We start from the raw sequence: 19,699 nt of genomic DNA, 5'->3' as shown, positions 1-19,699 counted from the left end.
TCTTAACCTTTGTTACTCAGATGTTTTTGGACTGCAACTCCCAGAAGCCTTCACCATCAGCTGTGCTGGATGGGGTTTCTGGGAGTTGCAGTTCAAAAACACCTGAGTAACAAAGGTTAAGAACCACTGCAAGAATATCTGGCTAGGTCGAGCCAAAGCCTTCAATGAAAACTCAGAAGGGTACAGGCAAAAGACAGGATTTTAATCTTGTGGAGACTTCGCTCCTTTCTTGGCATGCCCTCCTTGCTGTTCTGTCAGCCATGTGGCAGCTGAGTGATGTTCCCTGAAGTCAGGCATCAACTGCCAGCATTTAAGGACCAAATAACAACAAAGGTTCCTCTCTTTTAAATCAGCCTTACACAAAAGATCCTTTTTTCCCCTTCTGGATGGGAATGCTTGGAAAGGCATCGATTGCCAAGCTTGCATTGCACTGATTTGATAACGCAACCTTATGAGATTGCTCCAAGTGATGGAACCTCTTTTGTTTTGCAATTGGCTCAGGAAATGGAGCATGTGGGAACAGATCAGACAATCAGTTGAATTTCAGCCTTCTGAACTGAAACCAAATAGAAATGCTACAGCAAAGTGCTGGCTCAGGATGATTTAACACACCCTCTACAAATTTCGGCAACCTGAACCAAGGTTATAATTTTCAAGAGGGATTGATTTTCAGGTACATTCTTGTCATTGACAAGAATAATGTTAGAAGTAGACCTAAGTTTAGAGTCCCACAGATGTTTCCAACAACAGTGGAATCTTTTGCCATCTAGATGTTTTAGACTACAACTCCCACAATCCTGTTCTGTGACAGAAAGGGTAAACCCAAATACCAGCCAAAGATTTCCCACCCCATCTTTTTATTTCATCACTTTGATCACTTCACCCTTCTTTCCTGCATTTTTTCTCTCCAAGGTACAACTACACAGCGGGAAAACACAATCTTATCTGCTGGGATTCGCAGCTGTGGAAATGGAGTTTACTGTCCAGACCAATTTGCAGAAGCCAGCAGGGGTACAGGCAGGGAGTTTGGTCCGCACTGAACTACAACAGCAGAAACTGTATCTAGGTACCAACAAGTGTTAATTGGCAATTCCCCTCCCTTTCTTTATTGTTCATCTAAGTGCCCTAGCAAAAGTCCATTCCAGCACTAAGTTGAAAAATAGTTTGGAGACAGGAGGCACTCAGTTGAGAGGAAACTGACATTTCATGAGTGCCCATTTGCATTGTAACAGGCAATCACACTCGTAAAAAATGGACAAAGGTGATGTCAAACTGATTGGAACAAATTTAAACCACCCCTGCTGGCTGAACAAAAAAAGACAATTTCACAATGGGCCTCCTTGCATTGAGCTTTAGTCATTGGATTTTAAATCTAATTAATCAGTGTCCATTCTGACATAAATTGTGAAATAAATGGCCAATGTAGTCATTTGCTAGACTCACTTCTAGCTCCTTTAAGTGAAGCCTTCCTTAAAATACTGTACATTGAATGGCTCCTTTCCAGGCAATAAACAGAATATTTTTAATCCTGCTTACCAGCACTAGTGGGTGCTGTAACTATATACACAAGTACTTGATGCTCCTAAACCAGAGTTTGTAATCCTGATTTGGAAGGCTTGTTCCAAAGCTTGAATTTCACAAAGAAGCAAAGGGACCTGGTCTTCTTATCTTGTGTGAAAATTTTTAGGAGAGTCAAATTAAGAGGATCTTTATGTGACTAAAACTGGACAAATTCAGGGAAGGTTTAACAATTAATTAATGGTACTGTTATCCTTTCCATCATAATCTAAGCACTTTGGAAATAATGATGAATGGTCTTTTGTTTTTGCTATATGTGACAGGGGAGGAGGAAGGAGAGAAAAGGAGAGAATGGAATATATGAATTTATTTCTTTTTCTTGGTTCTCTAAACCAAGGTGTAACTGTTTAGATAATCTTTACATAATCCTTTGAACAAAGCAACTAATCTAAAATGCCATTGCTCACAAATAAGAAATACACAAAACCAAGCTACTTACTCTTGCTAGGCTCGTGCCTGATGGGACTTTGTATGGAACATATTTCCTGTAGATATGCCCAACTCTAGAACATGGAACATCAAACATGCCACCTCCACACATCCAGACCTGACAGAGAACCCAAAAAAAGCAGAAAATGTCACAAGAAATTAGAGTATCATCAAACTCATGAGAAGTCCTCACCTGAAAAGAATACAAGGACATGAAAAAAAATCAAACCAGCTTTTGTGTATTCCTCTCATAACATCCATGTCTGAAAAAAGATGGTTGCTTCTTTGAAAGAAGCTATAAACAAGCAAAGCAATAATAAACTGAAGTGCCAGATCATGGAAAATAACTGCCAGCTTCCTGTTAAGAATATGCATTCCGAATTATTTCTGCTTGTTCTCAACTTGGTGAACTTCAAAAAGTTTATTTACAAAAAACCCAACTATGAGACAAAACTCCTGTGAAGCTAAATGACATTAAAAATTTAAACATTTCAGAAGGAAGATGGTGAAAAAGAGAACTTATGAATTCTACACACACCCATGGATAGGACATATCAGTGATTATGTTAACTTGGGGAAATTAGCAAAACATTCATCTTAAGGTTATTTTCAATTTTGTTAAGAAGTCTAACATTCCTAAAATGATGGTGGGTCGGGGACGATTATTTTGTAGTCCAAAGTTAAGAAGCACATTTCAGTTCAGATGGATGTGATGGCTGAAATTTGTCGCAAAACTTTACATAGTGCAAGGCTAATGACCTAATCAGCCACAGCTTTTTGGAGAATTAAAGATTTCCGATACCCTTTCCCAACTATCTGAGGCTCCCTTGGGATTCCTTTCATCCTGGGGAAGATTTGGGGTGGGTGGGTATCCAGGACTGAGGGGAGGTCCAAAAAATCGCCACCACAGGATGATTCTACCCATGGGGGTGAATAAAGACTTCCCCCCATCACAGCCTCCAACTTTTTCAGGATGAAAGGAATGCCAAGAGAAGCTTACAACCTTTGGAGGGGTGGGGAAGAATGGAAATGTTTAAGTCCTGAAAAGGGCTGCTGCTGATGACATCATCAGTCTTACATAAGGCAAAGTTCACAACAGGACTTCAGCCAATACTTGAAAACAAAAGTGGGATAGTAAATCAAGTGAATTGTTTTAGCTGAAATTGGCATAGCCTATATAATCTGAAAGAAAGCAGACCGCCGAAGAATTGATGCCTTTGAATTGTGGTGCTGGAGGAGGCTCTTGAGAATCCCTTGGACTGCAAGGAGAACAAACCTATCAATTCTAAAGGAAATCAACCCTGAGTGCTCATTGGAAGGACAGATCCTGAAGCTGAGGCTTCAATACTTTGGCCATCTCATGAGAAGAGAAGACTCCTTGGAAAAGACCTTGATGTTAGGAAAGTGTGACGGCAAGAGGAGAAGGGGACGACAGAGGATGAGATGGCTGGACAGTGTCTGCGAAGCAACCAACATGAAATTGACACAACTCCGGGAGGCAGTGGAAGATAGGAGGGCCTGGCGTGCTCTGGTCCATGGGATCACGAAGAGTCGGACACGACTAAACGACGACGACGGTATAATCTGAACGAGGAGCAATTTCCCTGAGAAGTGCTCAAAGAATATACGATTGGCTTCTCTGAGCATTCCCAGTTGTTTTGCCTAAACAGGAATTTTCTGAATTAAATTCTGTAGAATATATTGCAGAGAGATCGAGAGAAAGAACCCACTCATTCATTCCCCTTACCTGCATTTACAATCATTTAAAAGTAAGTGAGCCTGTAACAAAAATGTTGGAATCTTCTGAGCTTCTGTTTAGGACTCCAGTTAACCAATCATGTCAACCAAGCATCCTGCCCCAGTCCAATATATTCTGTTCTACCTCCCACTTTTCCATGTCCATAAGCAAGAGTCTGTCAACATTATTTGCAAACAAAGCATTCTCCATCTTTCCTGGTCTGTCTTTTGGGTAACCCCCTTTTTACTTTCCCCCCCTAAAAGTTTTTTGTACCTTTGCAAATCTTTGTTTCCAAAAGGTAGCTGATATTTTCTTTTCTGTGTAGATGGTACTATTTAGCTAAATATGGACTGACACTCAGCTAAAGGATTAGGTCTCCTTGACTGATGTACTTCGTATACTGCTGTCCTTCGAAGGTTCCAGACAGATACAAAATAAATAAATTTTAGATTACAGTTCCCAGAGTTCCCCCTGAAACATAGGGGATCTGCACACCTCTAATGGCAAATTTTGGCTTTTTCCTCCATTCTTAAATCACGCCATTAGGCCCATGACCCCAGAGGGTGCCATATGTACCACAAAGGGTAGCAATTACAGATGGGGACAAATCTCCATTTTGGCGATTCGTCCTGCTTCGTGATCCATCAAAGTTTACGAAGCACAAAGCATGAGGCTCGTCCCCATGAACCGACGAAGCACAAAGTGATTCTTCGGTTCGTTGGGGTTTTTTTTTTTAGACAGCCAGAGGCTATTAAAAAAGCTGCCACCCCCCCCCCACAGCCTGCCCACTTGCCCCTATCGCCTCCCTACTGTGGCTGCTGCATTCTGCGGTGCTACTGCTGCCACCACCATCCACAGCAGCCTGCGTTATGGCAGCCTCCGCAGTCTCCACCCACCACCGCCCAGCTGCTGTGGCTTCAGCAACCACGGCCTGCGGTAAGGGACACTAGCTGCCCTTTGCAAAGATGGCAGCTGCAGCTTCTTTTAGGGCAGGGAAGCTGCAGCTGCCATCTTTGCAAAGGCAGTCTGGATTCCCAGCTGGTGGTGATGGATGGCAGTGGCAGCGGGTGGCAATGGGTGATGGCGGCACCAGGTGGCAGCGGCTAAGGTAGGGAGGGGAAGGGGGTGGGGAATAGGCTGTGGGGGGCAGGTGGCTGTGGGGCTGGCTGGCTGCCTATCAGGCCATCGATCAGCTGGTCGGCAGGCCCATAGGCAGAATGGGAAGGCCATAGGCTAGCCTTCCCTCTCTTTGTATGGGATTTTAATAAAAATGGAAAAAAATTCATCCCTTCATATTCATCGGGGTCTCTAGAACTCACAAATACAAAGGGACAAATATTTAATGAATCAGCAATTTTTAAACAAATATCGCGATTCATTTTTTATTTGTCCCCATGTCTAGTAGTAATCAATTTGTCTAGCAGATGCCCTGCCCACAGAAATTTGTATACGGTCTTCATCCTATGTTGATTAGAGGGCTTTAGAAGAACTGCACCTTGTCTTTTCATATCATTTTTGAGTAGGTATCAGATCCTGGAAAATGTAACTCTTTTGCATTACAGTTCTCAGAATCCAGATAACAGCTTGTAGGTCAAAGAGTAACTTGTCCAAATTGTGGAAAATTTTCACATTCTTCTTTCAAAGACCTCAGGATAGTAAACGTAGGACTTTTCCTCTAATCTTATCAAGACAACCAGTGTGGTGTCCTGGATAGGGTGTTGGACTAGGACTCGAGAGAGATGAGTGGCAAAGGTGAAACCATCCCACAAACATTTCATATACTTTAAAACACACTGGGGTCGCTTTAAGTTGGAAGTAGCATAATGTCAAATAACAGCAACAGGAATCTTGCTGATTTAATGTAGATCAATAGGTCAATTCTATAGAATATAGTCATATATTTTTACTGAGGAATTCAACATACATACATACACATACACACAGAGAGAGGTCAGATTGATTCATCATAATGACTTCCAACAATAGGGAAGTGTGCAAAACCTGTGCTCCTGTTTTTTGTGTGCAGCCATCTACTTTATTATTTTCACAAGTGCACACAAGTAATTTATACTTTTGTCCAAGCTGGGTTCCGTCAGACCTTTTAGTCAATGAAGTAGCAAAATTGTGAGATAGTGACCACTCTGTTGCTTTCACATTTGAGGGGGGACCTGAACCAAGGTTGAACTTCAACACTGCATTTTGCAAAAATAAAGTGAATATTGAAGGAACTTTCAACACCAAAAACTGATCTATAAATAATAAAGAGGAGCAATAATAGATGTAACATCTCAGAGAAGAAGACTGTGGAAGAAAATTAGAAGGGTGTTGGAAATAATTAGGTAAAAACCATTGTACAAGAATAACATTTGGGACATATGTGCTACATATAAAACAGAAAACACACTGCAATGCACACCTAAGGTGTCTTTTTGTAGTAATTGAAATGAATCTCAGACTGGCTTATAGGACATTTAGCAGCTGTTCCTGTGTGTTCATTACTTTACAAATGATTCCAGACTTTTTTCCTTATTCTTTCTTTTTGGAAAATCAGTGTCCCTTAAAAATGTGGTTATAATTTCATCTGGGCAAAGCACAGATTTATCATAGAATAAAAACCAGATTTAAATGCCTCTCCATTAAATATAACACACTTAGGGGGAATTCTGCTCCGCAAAGCTACTGTCTTGAATTACAGAGCTGAAATTTTGGATGGGCTCAATGAGCAAGCTGTTAAACTCCTTTTGTACCAGTGAATCTGCAGCCAATATAAACAACCACAAAATGTATTTTCTTAAGCCCAGCTGAGAAGAAAAGCATTTTCCTATGTAGCTATGCCAACGATTATTATCCAGTTTTTTCAGTAAAATGCTGTGACTACCGGACAAGGAAGGCAAAAGGAAACAAGAGAGTGGATTCAAACTGCATCTTATTGCTGGTTTCTCAACTACATGGATGATTTTAAGACCATTCCATGAAAGAGGCTTAGAATTCCTCTTCAGTCCTTGTGAAGGACAGAAGGACAGGAGTGCGCCATCTCCTCCAGAAAGAAAGGACGTTAAAGGGGAAGGAGAAGAGAGGGAAATGTCAAAAGGGGAGAAAGACCAGGAAAGAGTTAAAATAGAAGTGTGCCTGTCAGAAGACGGGAAAGGGAAAGAGGAGGAGCAATGGATAGATGATTGGGAGGAGGATATAAAAGCTGGAAAAGGAGCGCGGGATTTTCGAATTGAGACTGGGAAAGGGGGGGAAGAAGCTGAAAGATGTCGGTAACCTACTGAAGGACTTCCCCAACTTGAAGGTTGGCGATTTGTTGCCTGATCCTGTGCCGGATAAAGGGGGAATTACTATAAAGGAGACTACAAAATGGACGGTAGTAGTGTACCCGAGGGGACGCGGTCCCTGGAAGAAGGTGGTGCAGCCGGATTCCACCTTATTTATTAATTTATTAATTTATTAATTAATTTATTTATTTGATTTATATCCCGCCCATCTGGTATATTTATACCACTCTGAGCGGCTTCAACAAGCCACCCCTGGAGGGGGATTGGGCCCATCATCCGTATTGCGGCACTATATGCGTGGTAAGGAGCGCACTTCTCCGAAGACCTACAGACAAGGAGAGATTTGGACCAGCACCCCAGTTTTGAGAAGAGACCATATTCATGACCAGTACAGTAGAATGGATAGACAGTTGAATAATTTGGACTTGTTCATGCCCACAGAAGTTGTTATAGATACTCCGTTGTTGGACTTGAATAAAAAATTGTTATAGTTCAGACAACCTGACTCTGCCTGTTTCCGCGCCAAATTCAGGGCCGCCTAAAACTCCTAACGAACCTTTTGACAGTCCTTCTGCTCAATGTGAAAGTGTTGGAGGAGGGCCCCATGGGAGTAAGTTTTAAAGAAGTAGCTGTGTTTGTGGCCTACTACAGCATTAAGGGATTTTTTTAAATAAGGGATTTGCTCCATTTATAAAATGGTGAATTTGAAGCATTTTTGGTTGTCTGAATCTATCCAACATTTTTTACTTGCAAAGTGGCTTTTTCCTTCCCCACCTGGAAATTCCTACTTTCTTCTTGCTTGAATGATTCAAAAGGGCTTTTTTTCTGTGTGGAGAAAATAAAGGCTCCCCAGTAAAGGCTGAGGAGAAGCCATTGTCTGTAGAGGAGGAGGATGGGGAAAGAATGGAATGAGAAGCACCAACCATGTAAAAAAGAGAAGGAGCACAAAGGAGGGCAACGAAAGCGAGTGGGGAAGGTAGTGTGTGTGCATGAGGGGAAAGGGGGGCAAAAAAGGAAGGAGAGAGATAAAAGAAGCCTTTTCATGCTCTTGCTGCCTTTATTGAGAGGGGAGGGGCTGTGGGAAGGTGCCTGACCAACTTCTTGCTTGCATGCCCATTTGTGTGGATGTGTGGCAAGTGTGTGCACATGTGTCTCTGTTTCAGGGAGTGCAAGTGAAAGGGAGTGGACCGGAGTTCATTAAGTGCAGGACTGGATTGGCAGGAAGAAGAGTTGTTTGTTATGGAGCCAACTGAGTTTGGACAGGGAGAGGCAGAAAAAGAGGAATAGGGGGCAGTTCACTCCTGGTCACTCTTGAAGAGTGGTGGTGGGATGTAAAGTGCTTGAAGTTAGCCATTTGTACCAGTGGAGGATGGTGTGGAAGATGAAGTCCCAATTCAAGTTGCAAGCTCAGTGTGAGCACTAATTATAATTTCAGATGTAATAAAAGTTCCAAATCAAAATTCCAATGTAGCTGCACCCTTAGTCTGTCTCAGCATATTGCCAAAATTGAAAGGGAAAAGGTGAGGGTCAAAAGGAAAAAAAGCAAAATGTAGTGGCATTTTAAAGACTAATAGGCTTATTTCAATGTCAGCTTTTCAGGGATCAAAATCTACTTCTTCAGATAAAAGGCCATAGATGGTGGGCCTGGTATGCTTGACTTCACACTTTGAGTCCACCTGTGTTCTTTGCACATCTGTACTGAGTTTTTATTCTCAATATATTTTCTGTAAAGGTTGGATGACTCCAGTTTTGTTTTCAAGCTGCCTATAGCTTGACTTGTTTGCAGAAGCAAAAAAAGGAGATTACATCCTTCTGAAGCAGCAGCTTTCACCCAAACCTCTAATGTGACTGTCAGCCCTGGGCTGACCTGCACAAACTGCATGCTTCTTGTGATTAATGCAGGCTGCTTTCATTGGTTTGCCACTCACAAAAGCAATATTTCATTACAAGCATACATCTTGCAGCAATAATAATGATACATATTTCTAAGCTAATACTTTCACTATGCATGCTTGGGCAGGCAGACACATACACACACCTACTATTAATTATTTGCATAGCTTGTCTTTCCTGAAGTCTTAAACTGTTTGGATGCAAAATTAGCATTTTTATGCAGTTTGTAGTATTATGCTAATGAAAATATATGCCGACATTTCATTGCCTTTGTAATTGACTTCTGCTTAAATAGCAATGCTGAGGCAGGACTGATAAGGGGGAAGCCTACATTTTGGCAGAAGCCCAAGAAAAGTCATTGCATCTTTGCGGAGGCTGATCATGCTATGGCCTGACTTTAGTGATTATGAAAGACAGACAATAGTCCCTTGCAATTGTATATTGGTCTCACCTCTACCTCTGTGTTATAAGAAATACAGCTGCCCAGAGAGTGCTTTAAGCACTGTGGGGTGGTATAAAAGCAGCACAGGTTGCTTTGCACTGCCCCTTTCTGCTTTTTTTTTTTTTGCTAAAAATGTAACTGTCCCTGGATATTTTTTCTAGGTCGTCCCATATGTAAAACCCCATGGAATGTGGGAACACCTTAGTATTCACTTTAAGCAGAAAAATAATAAACACGGTTAAGTACTCTCTTACCTCTCTGCTCAAGATGTCACCTTCCTGAAACTTTTTCATATACACCTTCATCACCATGCTAGGGCTTTGTTAAATATGTTTGTGTATAATGTGTGGTTTGCCTCTCCTCTCCCACAGATACATTATTTTAAGCCATTCATAAGTAATTATGTTGGTGTTTTATTGTGCAGTTAGAACTCACACAGCTACTAAAATATTTAGATTACAAATTTTGGAGGCCTGGAAATTCTTTTCTTCTTCTCCCTCTATTTTCAAAAGAACCCTCCATCCAAAGAACAATTCATTCTTCTCTATTCATAGCTTAATGAATCTTTAGTATTTTGTCTTATCGCTGCATATTATAAAATTAGCACATCAAAACTCTATTAGGTATGCAAATAGTAGACTTAAACAACAGCTTTGTGCTGCTACTTTGAAAGCTATACCACAAACTTAGCTAGCCTGGATATTGTGTTAGCTTTAAAATGAGATGATTTAAGGATTTTATTCAGGTACCTTATTTTAAAGTCATGCGCATATGTCTCATCCTTTAAGAAGAAAGAGACTGACACAGAGATCATCCAGATAGAGCATGTGTTCCTCCCTGTTTTATGCTGGTCAATGTTGCATGTGTGGATCCTACCACTCTTCTGTTCAGTGTGAGTATTCTTGAAATCCAGCTTCTCTTTAAGAGATCATCCCTTCTTCATGAAATGGTGTGAAAATATGTCAAAAACCTTGAAGGAAGGCTTGGAAAAAGTAACTTCTTTGCTGGATCTTTTTTTGTAATCCTTTTAATAAACACTAAAATGGAAAGTTCTGACAGAAACTCTTCTCAGCAGATACCCACTATTAGTCCGGTTCAGAAATCTGTTGCTTTAAAAAAAACCCCACAGTTTTAACAAATCTGAAGGAAACCATTCAAAATTATCTTCTCTGCTGGATTTTTGTTGTAGTAGTAAATTATTATCACTAAACTGAAAGTTTCCAACTCAGGAACCTCTAGGAGCCTCAACTTTGCTCCAGAACCAAGTAAAACATACAAGACTGACAGACAGAAAGCCAAATGCCTGTCTACAGAAGGTGGCTTTTAAAAATTCAGGAAGCCATGGGTTTTGTCATTCTTTGACACTGCTGATAACTACTAAAGCCTTGGTTTGTCTGGATGGTAGGAAAAATAACAATATTAACAATGCACAATCAAGTACACATAGAGCAACAAATGTTCCACCTGGATGGACCTAGAGAGCAAAAATCCTGTTAAATCTTACTTCTACAAGCTGCATTTAAATTGGATCAAAGATACCCAATTCTAACTTAAATAGGTTGTGGGGTATATTAGTGTTGTTTCAAAGTATGCATAACATACAGCAGTCTATCAGGGTGCTGTATGATGAGTTTATGGAACTCCATGTTGTTTCATGAATGCTGTTTCTCTCTTTTCCCCTTCCTGTCAGTTGGTTTCAAAGAACCCAGTCAAAATGAAACTTCTGAAATGGTTTATTTAAATAGATCCTAATTCTGCCAGTCAGCGTCTTTAAAAGCTGAAGTTTTGCTGTTCTTGCAAACTGTTATCTATGTGAACATTGTTACTTAAATTTACAATATTTATTGTTTTAAATAATGCAAAATTTGCCTACCTCTTGTCATAAGCTCCTGTTCAAGGTAATGAAGGAGATAAGCTTTTAATCCAAAATAAATGAACACCATGCAATCACTCATCAAAGCTCAAACTGAAAGCACACATCTTTTTTGACCCAGCTGTCACTTACTGTTAGTTAACAGTTCTAGCCATTCAGCAGCAGAGCAAACAGACTTGTCGTCCTGCCTCCTGGCTGGAGGGGTCAGCAGCACAGGGAGGTGGAAAAGTGTTAGCCAGGCTACATCCAAGATTGGCACAACAACCAGGATGTTGGCCACATGTGCTGTGCGGCGACCCATAAATGGATGGGTCGGTTCAAAGAGATGGGACAGTCAATTGGTGATGGGAGTGCCAGGCAATTGAAGGTGAGACTGCTGAAGGAGAAAACGGCACTGACACTCAAGCTAACATTTGTTAAACTATATTCAGAAGAAGGAGGAGTGAAAAATCGTAAAAGAAACAATAATTTAGGAAATACAGATGACAACATCTTTACTTGAAGAAAGCAGCAATAACTTGAAATAACTTATGATGAAAGTGAAAGAAGAAAAAGCCAAAGCAGGACAACAGCTGAAGATTAAGAAGTAAAAAAAACCCCACATGACTACAGAAGAACTATACAACTTTTAACATTTGTAATGAAAAAATTGAAATAGAGATTTTGTGTACCTCGGTTCAATCATCCACCCAAATGGAGAGTACAGCCAAGAAATCACAAGAAGGATGAGGGTTGTAAGCAGTGAAGGGAAGCAATGAAGGATTTGGAAAAGATAATCAAGTGTAAATACATGTCCCTGGAGATCAAGATCAAGATCAAGATCATCCACACTCTTGAATTCCCAGTCACCATGAATGGGAGTGCAGGTTGGACAGTAAAGAAAGCTGACAGGGAAAAATCATTTGAAATATGGTGCTGGAGGAGAGTTTTGCAAATACCTTGGACTGCCAGAAAGACAAAGAACTGGGTCATAGATCAAATCAAGTCTGAACTGGAGACAAGAATGATGAAACTGAGGCTGTTGTACTTTGGACACATCATGAGATGGCAAGATACTCTAGGAGATACAATAATGTTGGGAAAGGTTGAGGGTGCCAGGAGGGGATGAGGATCAAGTGTGAGATGGATTGACTCCCTAGGGGAAGCCACAACCTTGAGTTTACAAAAGTTGAGCTGGGCTGCTGAGGACATGACATTTTGGAGATCAATCACTCATAGGGTCTCCATAAGTCAGAGGTACTTGATGGCATGCAGGAGGAGCAGCAGCAGCAGCAGCAGCAACAACAACAACAACAACAACAACAGCAGCAGCAGCAGCAGCAACATTAATCTTTCATGGACTGTAATGTAACACAGAGAGCTGGACCATAAAGAAAGCTGACCGCCGAAGAATTGATGCTTTTGAATTGTGGTGCTGGAGGAGACTCTTGAGAGTCCCCTGGACTGCAAGGAAAACAAATGTATCAATTCTAAAGGAAATCAACCCTGAGTGCTCACTGGAATGACAGATCCTGAAGCTGAGGCTCCAATACTTTGGCCATCTCATGAGAAGAGAAGACTCCCTGGAAAAGACCCTGATGTTGGGAAATTCTGAAGGCAGGAGGAGAAGGGGACAACAGATGATGAGATGGTTGGACAGTGTCATTGAAGCAACCAACATGAATTTGACCCAACTCTGGGAGGGAGTGGAAGAAAGGAGGGCCTGGCGTGCTCTGGCCCATGGGGTCACGAAGAGTCGGACATGACTAAATGACTAAACAACAACAACAATGTAACACAGAGTTCCCTTGGTGGAAGTACTGCATTTATGAAGAATGTTTCCATCGTATTTTCAGGGAATTGCCAATCAGTGTGTTCTCGAAGGCTTTCACTGCAGGGATCCAATGGTTGTTGTGGGTTTTTCAGGCTATTTGGCTGTGTTCTGGAACACGACCAAACAGCTGAAAAAACCCACAACAACTGACAATTGCCAATCAGCCTTGCTACAGCTCACCCCAGCCATTGGGGTCCATTAACTCTCTGTGTAGCATTTTTGTTAGGACTGCATGGTACTTTTAGAGGTTTAGTGCAGTGGCCTGGTAGTGAGCTGGTAATTATTGACAAGATGACATCCTTTCCAATATATGGAAACATGTGCCCCTTTAAGAATATAAGAATATAAACAGTTATGTCTGTATCTAGATATTTTACTTTTTACTATGTTTATACGTTCCTTTGATAAACAGCTAAAACTTAAAATCTTCACAATAACATATTCATGAGTCTGTTTTTTTGTTTTTTTGTTACTGTTGCCTTGTTTTCATTTCTGAAATAATTTTTAACCTCCTTTCATATGTCATTTAGGAATAATAATACTACATATGCTAGATGTTTGTTTAAGGGATTGAATATATATATATATATTCAATATATATATTCAATATATATATATATTCCTAGATGATATATGAAAACGTACTGTATATAACATATATAAACACTTTGTGGATTCAACACAACAATAGATTCCAGGTTTATGTGGGCTCAAAGCCGGATGCTGTCTGGTGGGGCCCTCATTTATCAACAAGGGACAGTCCTTTGGGCTTACCACTCCAAGGGTGCCTGGGAAGATACTGTACTATAAATTTCCACAGCACCACAAACCTCCTGACAAAATGTTTATCTGAGGAAGTTTTCTGTTTGTCATTTTATGTTAATTTTTTATTAGTTTTGTATGCTTATATTGCATTACTTGTATCCCACTCAGAGTAGTGGCCTTGCTGATAGATAGATAGACAGACAGACAGACAGACAGACAGACAGGCAGGCAGGCAGGCAGGCAGGCAGGCAGGCAGGCAGGCAGGCAGGCAGGCAGGCAGGCAGGCAGACAGACAGACAGACAGACAGACAGACGGTGACTCACGCCTGTCTTGACATACAGAGTCTGGGACAGTTTTCAGAATTTATGGTAACTGCTAAGGCCTGGGCAGCTACTCTAGGGGGCTGAGTGGTGAAATTCAGCTTGATATAGCAATTGCAATAAAAGTGCTAAATATTATTTATATATAGGTGGGAGACTGTAATATTATACTTCTTTATATGTGGGCATGCAACTGTGATTGTTACCAGTCTTTTCTCTTCCCGCCCCCCCCCCTTGCTGCCCTCAACAGCCTACAGGCAAACTCTTTATCTCACTTCCACACCTCACCACTTTGTCTCAACTACACTTCACCAAAAGAAAAATCCTTTTCTGTATACAGTTCATTGTTACTGGGCTCTCTGTAGCCCGCAAAGAGAAAGAGAGAGAATGAGAGATGGAGAGTTATTATTATTTCTTTTAGGCAAATGCGACAAAACGCTGTTGAAAGCCATTTCAAAATATATTCATGAGGAAGGACAAGAGCCCTTAGGTCAACCCACAGTAATGAGTTGAATGAGAAGACAGAGTTGAAACAAGTGCCAGCATAACGCAGCCCTCTCTAAAGAATCTTGTCACTAGCACAAAACAGGCAGGGACAATTTAGTATCTGAGCTTCAAGTACGGTTACCATGGTTTCTGAGGAGAGAGGAATGGACTGCCATGCAATTATATTCCTTCCAGTGACAAATAACAGGGACAGAGGAAATGGGATAATACAATCTTTAAGTCTCCTGTCAGTATGGTGAGAGGCAAGAGGCAGTGCTCACTTATTGTGCACACGCCATAACAATACAGAGTGCAAACTGATGCCCTCCACACTAGCCATCCATCCATTTAGCTCATGGCCTTCTTTTGTCTCTCAGATGTGTTTTCTTTGAGTATGGAATTGATTCAAAGTTGCATGACACCAGTTCAGTACATGCAGGGTCATTTGGATTCTGCTGAAACCCCCCTCAAATGCATGTTTGAAGTCGAGAGTACAGAATCTTCTCTCTCTCTCCTTCCTCTCTCTGTATGTTTATTAGTAGAGTAAGACTTGTTTTATGCCCTGATGATGCTTGAAGAAAGTAACTACGTTTGCAATAATGTCTGTGGCTGGCACACTCTATTTATTCAACAGTTAACAACAAAATAGGCACCACAGAGGACTAAATCATACTAAGGAGATCTTATGTGAGTTATATGTGAGCCCACGGTTTGGATATGAATTGTAGCAAAGATAGATCAGAGTATAAGAGAGGCCAAACAGGAATGTCATCAAGACTCTGACCTTGTTTTAAATTATTTTTGGAATGATACAATACCAAATACCTACTGAAAATGAAAAGTATCAGGAAGAGAAGGCCACATAGACCATATCTCCTGTTAGCTTAGATCTTAGAGGCAGGAAAAAGAAAAGGTTTTCCTGTACCATGCACAAGCAGTGTGTACTATGAAGAAACATTTTTGATGGCTTACCTTGAAGGAAATTTCATACTGCTCCCCTCCCCAGATTTCTAAACCTGGATCGTAGCCACCGAGTTCCCAAAACCACTTTCTGTTAACAGCAAACAGGCCTCCAGCCATAACAGGGGATCTGAGGAAGGAACATAACAAAACTGTAAATGGCATGCATTGTCAGGGCCCAAGAAGTTAGTAAGAGTGGTGCGAATATGGCAGCTTTCAGCATAGTTTCTGCCTGGCATGGCTCTTGTAAGTGTAAACTTGGGAAATGAGTTTTGTATCCATGAAAAAAAAAAAGACAAGCCTAAAGAGATGGGATATAAGGCATGTCTCTTCAGGCAAAACTGTCTCATGGTGAAAAATAGGTATAGGACTTAATGTGTGCAGGCCCTACTATGAATAGAGTATAAATGGATGTTGATCTTCACTGCCTGATATCCTGTTGCTTAGTGTAATCAGTTGCACTAGAGTAAGCCTGCTGTTTTTACGAAACTCTGGGAGGCAGTGGAAGACAGGACGGCCTGGCGTGCTCTGGTCCATGAGGTCACAAAGAGTCGGACACGACTAAACAACAACAAGCCTGCTGAATCAATGGAGATTTGGTGAGTCAATTCCTCTGTAAGCTCCATGGATTCAAATGGCTCTGTTCTAGTGCAAGTTATCACACTAAGCAACAGGGACTCAGCTACTGAAGGCCTTTCCTCTATAGAGATAAATAGCAAAGTGTTTTGTTGAATGGTTTTCTTTAGAATGTCTTCTATTTATTTCCAGTCAGAGTAAATATTCCCATCTCAGCCACAGTAATTTAATTATAGGGTCCCCTCATCTTGTCCTGGAGCTTTAAAAAAAAGCAAAATAAGACATCCGCCTTGTACAAGGATGACCTTGCAGCCTTCAAGACAGTCTGTAATTCCCATGCATCACTATTGCTGAGTTTATAACTAACTATGTTGAACTGAAATAGTTGTATACAACCTCCCTGTTTTCTCTTCCACCCTGTTGAATTTTAGATCACAAGCTCCCTGGGGTAGGACCCTTTTCTCTGGTACAGTGCAAAGCACCATGCACACTAAGGAGGAGGAATTCGAATCAATAAAAGAAAAAGCCCTTTATTCATATAAGAAATACATCCCAAGTTATTTTGACAAGTATTTTTTTTGCCATCAAGCAATCCGTCTTTCTTTGTCCTCCTCCTCTTCTCTCCCCCACCCCCAGCAGTAACATAGGTTTTTCTGTTTTGGACAGTTTGATCTCATTCAGTTTTCCTGTCACCCATTTTATTTTTGGATTTTAAAGAAAGTTTTATTGTAAATCATCCATAGAATCTGTGCTATTGAGTGGCAGATAAATAATTTGTTGAAATCCTACACCAAAATATATGAAAGTGTAGTTCTTGGTGCTGTTCAGTTTATAACCTGCCTGCAATTGAATCTGTGGAAATTATAAAAAACTGTTTTAATCACAAACTAGTGTCTGATATCAGCAGACACCAGTTGGGCAATTAGACACCATGGATTTGGCTGCAGGCAGTTTCTTGAACAGCCCTTGAAGACAAGAAAAAGAAAATATTTTTAACAAATGTAAAAGTGATGCAGCACATCAGCAATTGTCTACTACAGCTTCTTTATTATGAAACAGCAGCTTCTTGTTTTTTGAACACTCGTGATACATGGCTTTATTAATATTATATTTGATAGGTATTACAAACCTTTCCATTTGCTTACTGCAGAATAAAATGCGGCTTCTTAATTAATTCTTTGAAATATGGTGCTTATATAGTGATTTTGGATGAAAAGGATAAAATACATGCCTTGACTATCTCTTTCATTAAAAAGACTCTTTTCATTTTGTTTTAAAGAGCTTTGATAGAGCAACTAAGTCCCACTTCCATCCTTAATCCTAAATAAGTGGATATAGGACTGCAGCTTCAGTAAGTCCATTTTTCCAAAAGACCGAAGAAAGAATTATTTATGTCCTTAGCCAGCCTGGTCTTTTTAAAATCAGGACAGTCAGGAAAAAAAAGAGGTCAAGGTGTTGGATAATAAGGAACACACTGCCTCAGGGCATATACGTACGACTAGATATAGAAAGTGTTGCTCATCTTAGTTCGTGGTTAGTTCAAATAAGTGCATGCATTTAAAATGTTACTTTAAAATGCTAAGAGGAGCTGGCAAATCTCTTTCTTTGCATACCCAGCGAGTCCATTTCTTAGAATCAGGAGCCATATAGAGCTTAGAGAAAAGCCATCGATTGTATGATAGTAAGGAAGACTCCGTGCATGTGCAGAGTTGAAGCTGAAATCTACAATGCAGATATGATAACTTCAGCTTATTTCATTAGCTTTATGTGAGAATGTTATGTGATTTTAAAAAATCCAGGTGGTAAGATGTTTGTTTAAATACACTTCTCACTTTCAAATCAGTGCAAGTGTGTATGAATCAGAGAGAAGGATAGAGAATGATTATGGATGATGAAATGAACATTTTCAAAGTGTTTCAAATGTGCCACTAAGGGGAACAAAAGGTCGCTGAGACTTAGAGGGCCCTCACTTTGCAAGCATGGTTGATGAGAAGGTGGTGGAAGTTGCTCCCTTCTCCCAGGGGCCACACAGCTGCCGTGGACTCCATGAGGCTGGTTCTGAGCTAGCCAGTCACAGAAAGACTTGACCGGCTGGGGAGGTGAAGCAGGCCTAAGCGACAATCCGCATGTCATCTTCTCACTCTTTATTTAAGAACCACTCTTTGTTTAAGAACCAACTTAACTAACAAAATATGTAATGGCAATTTAATAATTGAAACAAACGCCTCCCTCAGCCTTTAAAAAAAATAACAATTTCCCCATTTCTGATGATTAACACCAGTGAATTATTTTTTTAAACCTGTCCTTTAAAATTCTGCTTCTTTATTCTTTAATTAATTAATAATTAATTAATTAATTAATTAATAAAATTATGTATAAGGGGTTATCCTAAAATTTATAGCTCGTTTATAAGGTAGTTTCCTGTGTTCACAGGGAGATGACACAAAATACAGGAGACAGTAAAAATAGCTGCTATCAAGAATTTCTCCATACAAGGCCTTGAGCTTTGTTGACTCCACCTCATTTGAGAAAGACCTTGTCAATGGACAGATGACAGATGTTAAATTCCAAACAGAAAATTTGCATACCATGAAAGTAATTAAAAACTGGAAGCTGATTTATACTGAGAGTGAGCACTGGTTCATCTAGCCCAGTGTTATCACATGAGGGTTGGAGGGATGATTCTTTTACAAGCCTACCTTGAGGTGGTGGAGGTTGAATCTGAGACCTTCTGCGCATAAAACATATACTCTGCACTGCACTGTTATAGATTAATGTATACATGTTGTTGTTAGCCGCTCAGAGTGGTATAAATATACCAGATGGGCGGGTTATAAATCAAATAAATAATAAATAAATAAATAAACTACAGCCCATTCACAATACAAGGCTTGGTATTCCCTGCTGGTCTCCCATCCAGGGAAGTCAGATGTGCTTTGATTTGGATTCCTACATTGAGCAGGGGGTTGGATTTGCTGGCCTTATAGGCCTCTTCTAACTCAATTATTTTATGATTTCTATGAACTAGCCCTGACTCCACTTTATTCTTCAAATTAGACAGAATCTGCTATGTTCAGAATAGCATGGAGATCAACAGCACAGCTCATAATATTTAAGAGTCTCAGTCTCTTGTCTCCACTTTACACAGATCTTAGATATCTGAGATGGCAAAAATTTAACTATCAGGAGCAGTTCAAACATATTTTCCCATTGTGTAGGTCCACAGAGAAGTACATATGGCATGTTTGTATGACAGATATGTCATTGAATGCAGATTCAGTTAAATAGTTCATGTTTGAGCAAGAGTGGAGATATCAGTTCTCAAGTGATGAATTCAGAAATGCAGGTGTCTATCCACATAGCCAGCACATACATACATATACCGAGAGCCCAAAAATACAGCCATCCTGATTGGACTATATCAACAAATAGGGAGCAGGTCATTCATTCAGGACCAAACCATCTTCAAAATACTTTTCATAACAACAACTTGCAACAATACATTGTTCCTGAAAAATCTCTCTCTGCTACAGCAGAGATTGTAGTT

General features: G+C 40.4%; 1 protein-coding gene across 4 annotated transcripts in view; it reads right to left on the bottom strand.

The window, feature by feature from the left end:
• Positions 1-19,699, bottom strand: part of GALNTL6 (polypeptide N-acetylgalactosaminyltransferase like 6) — a 640,150-nt gene that overhangs the window by 53,599 nt on the left and 566,852 nt on the right. For all 4 annotated transcript variants that reach the window (XM_020803448.3, XM_073001453.2, XM_020803463.3 and 1 more), the window contains 2 exons: positions 15,589-15,706; positions 2,018-2,125 (listed from right to left, as the gene is read on the bottom strand). In XM_020803448.3, the coding sequence (XP_020659107.3) occupies positions 2,018-2,125; positions 15,589-15,706 (226 nt within the window). The remainder of the gene's footprint in view (positions 1-2,017; positions 2,126-15,588; positions 15,707-19,699) is intronic.

This window comes from Pogona vitticeps, chromosome 5, assembly GCF_051106095.1.
Source record: "Pogona vitticeps strain Pit_001003342236 chromosome 5, PviZW2.1, whole genome shotgun sequence".
Taxonomy (NCBI): Eukaryota; Metazoa; Chordata; class Lepidosauria; order Squamata; family Agamidae; genus Pogona; species Pogona vitticeps.
The sequence above is the reverse complement of the archived record's forward strand: the minus strand, read 5'-3'. Positions and strand labels throughout refer to the sequence as shown.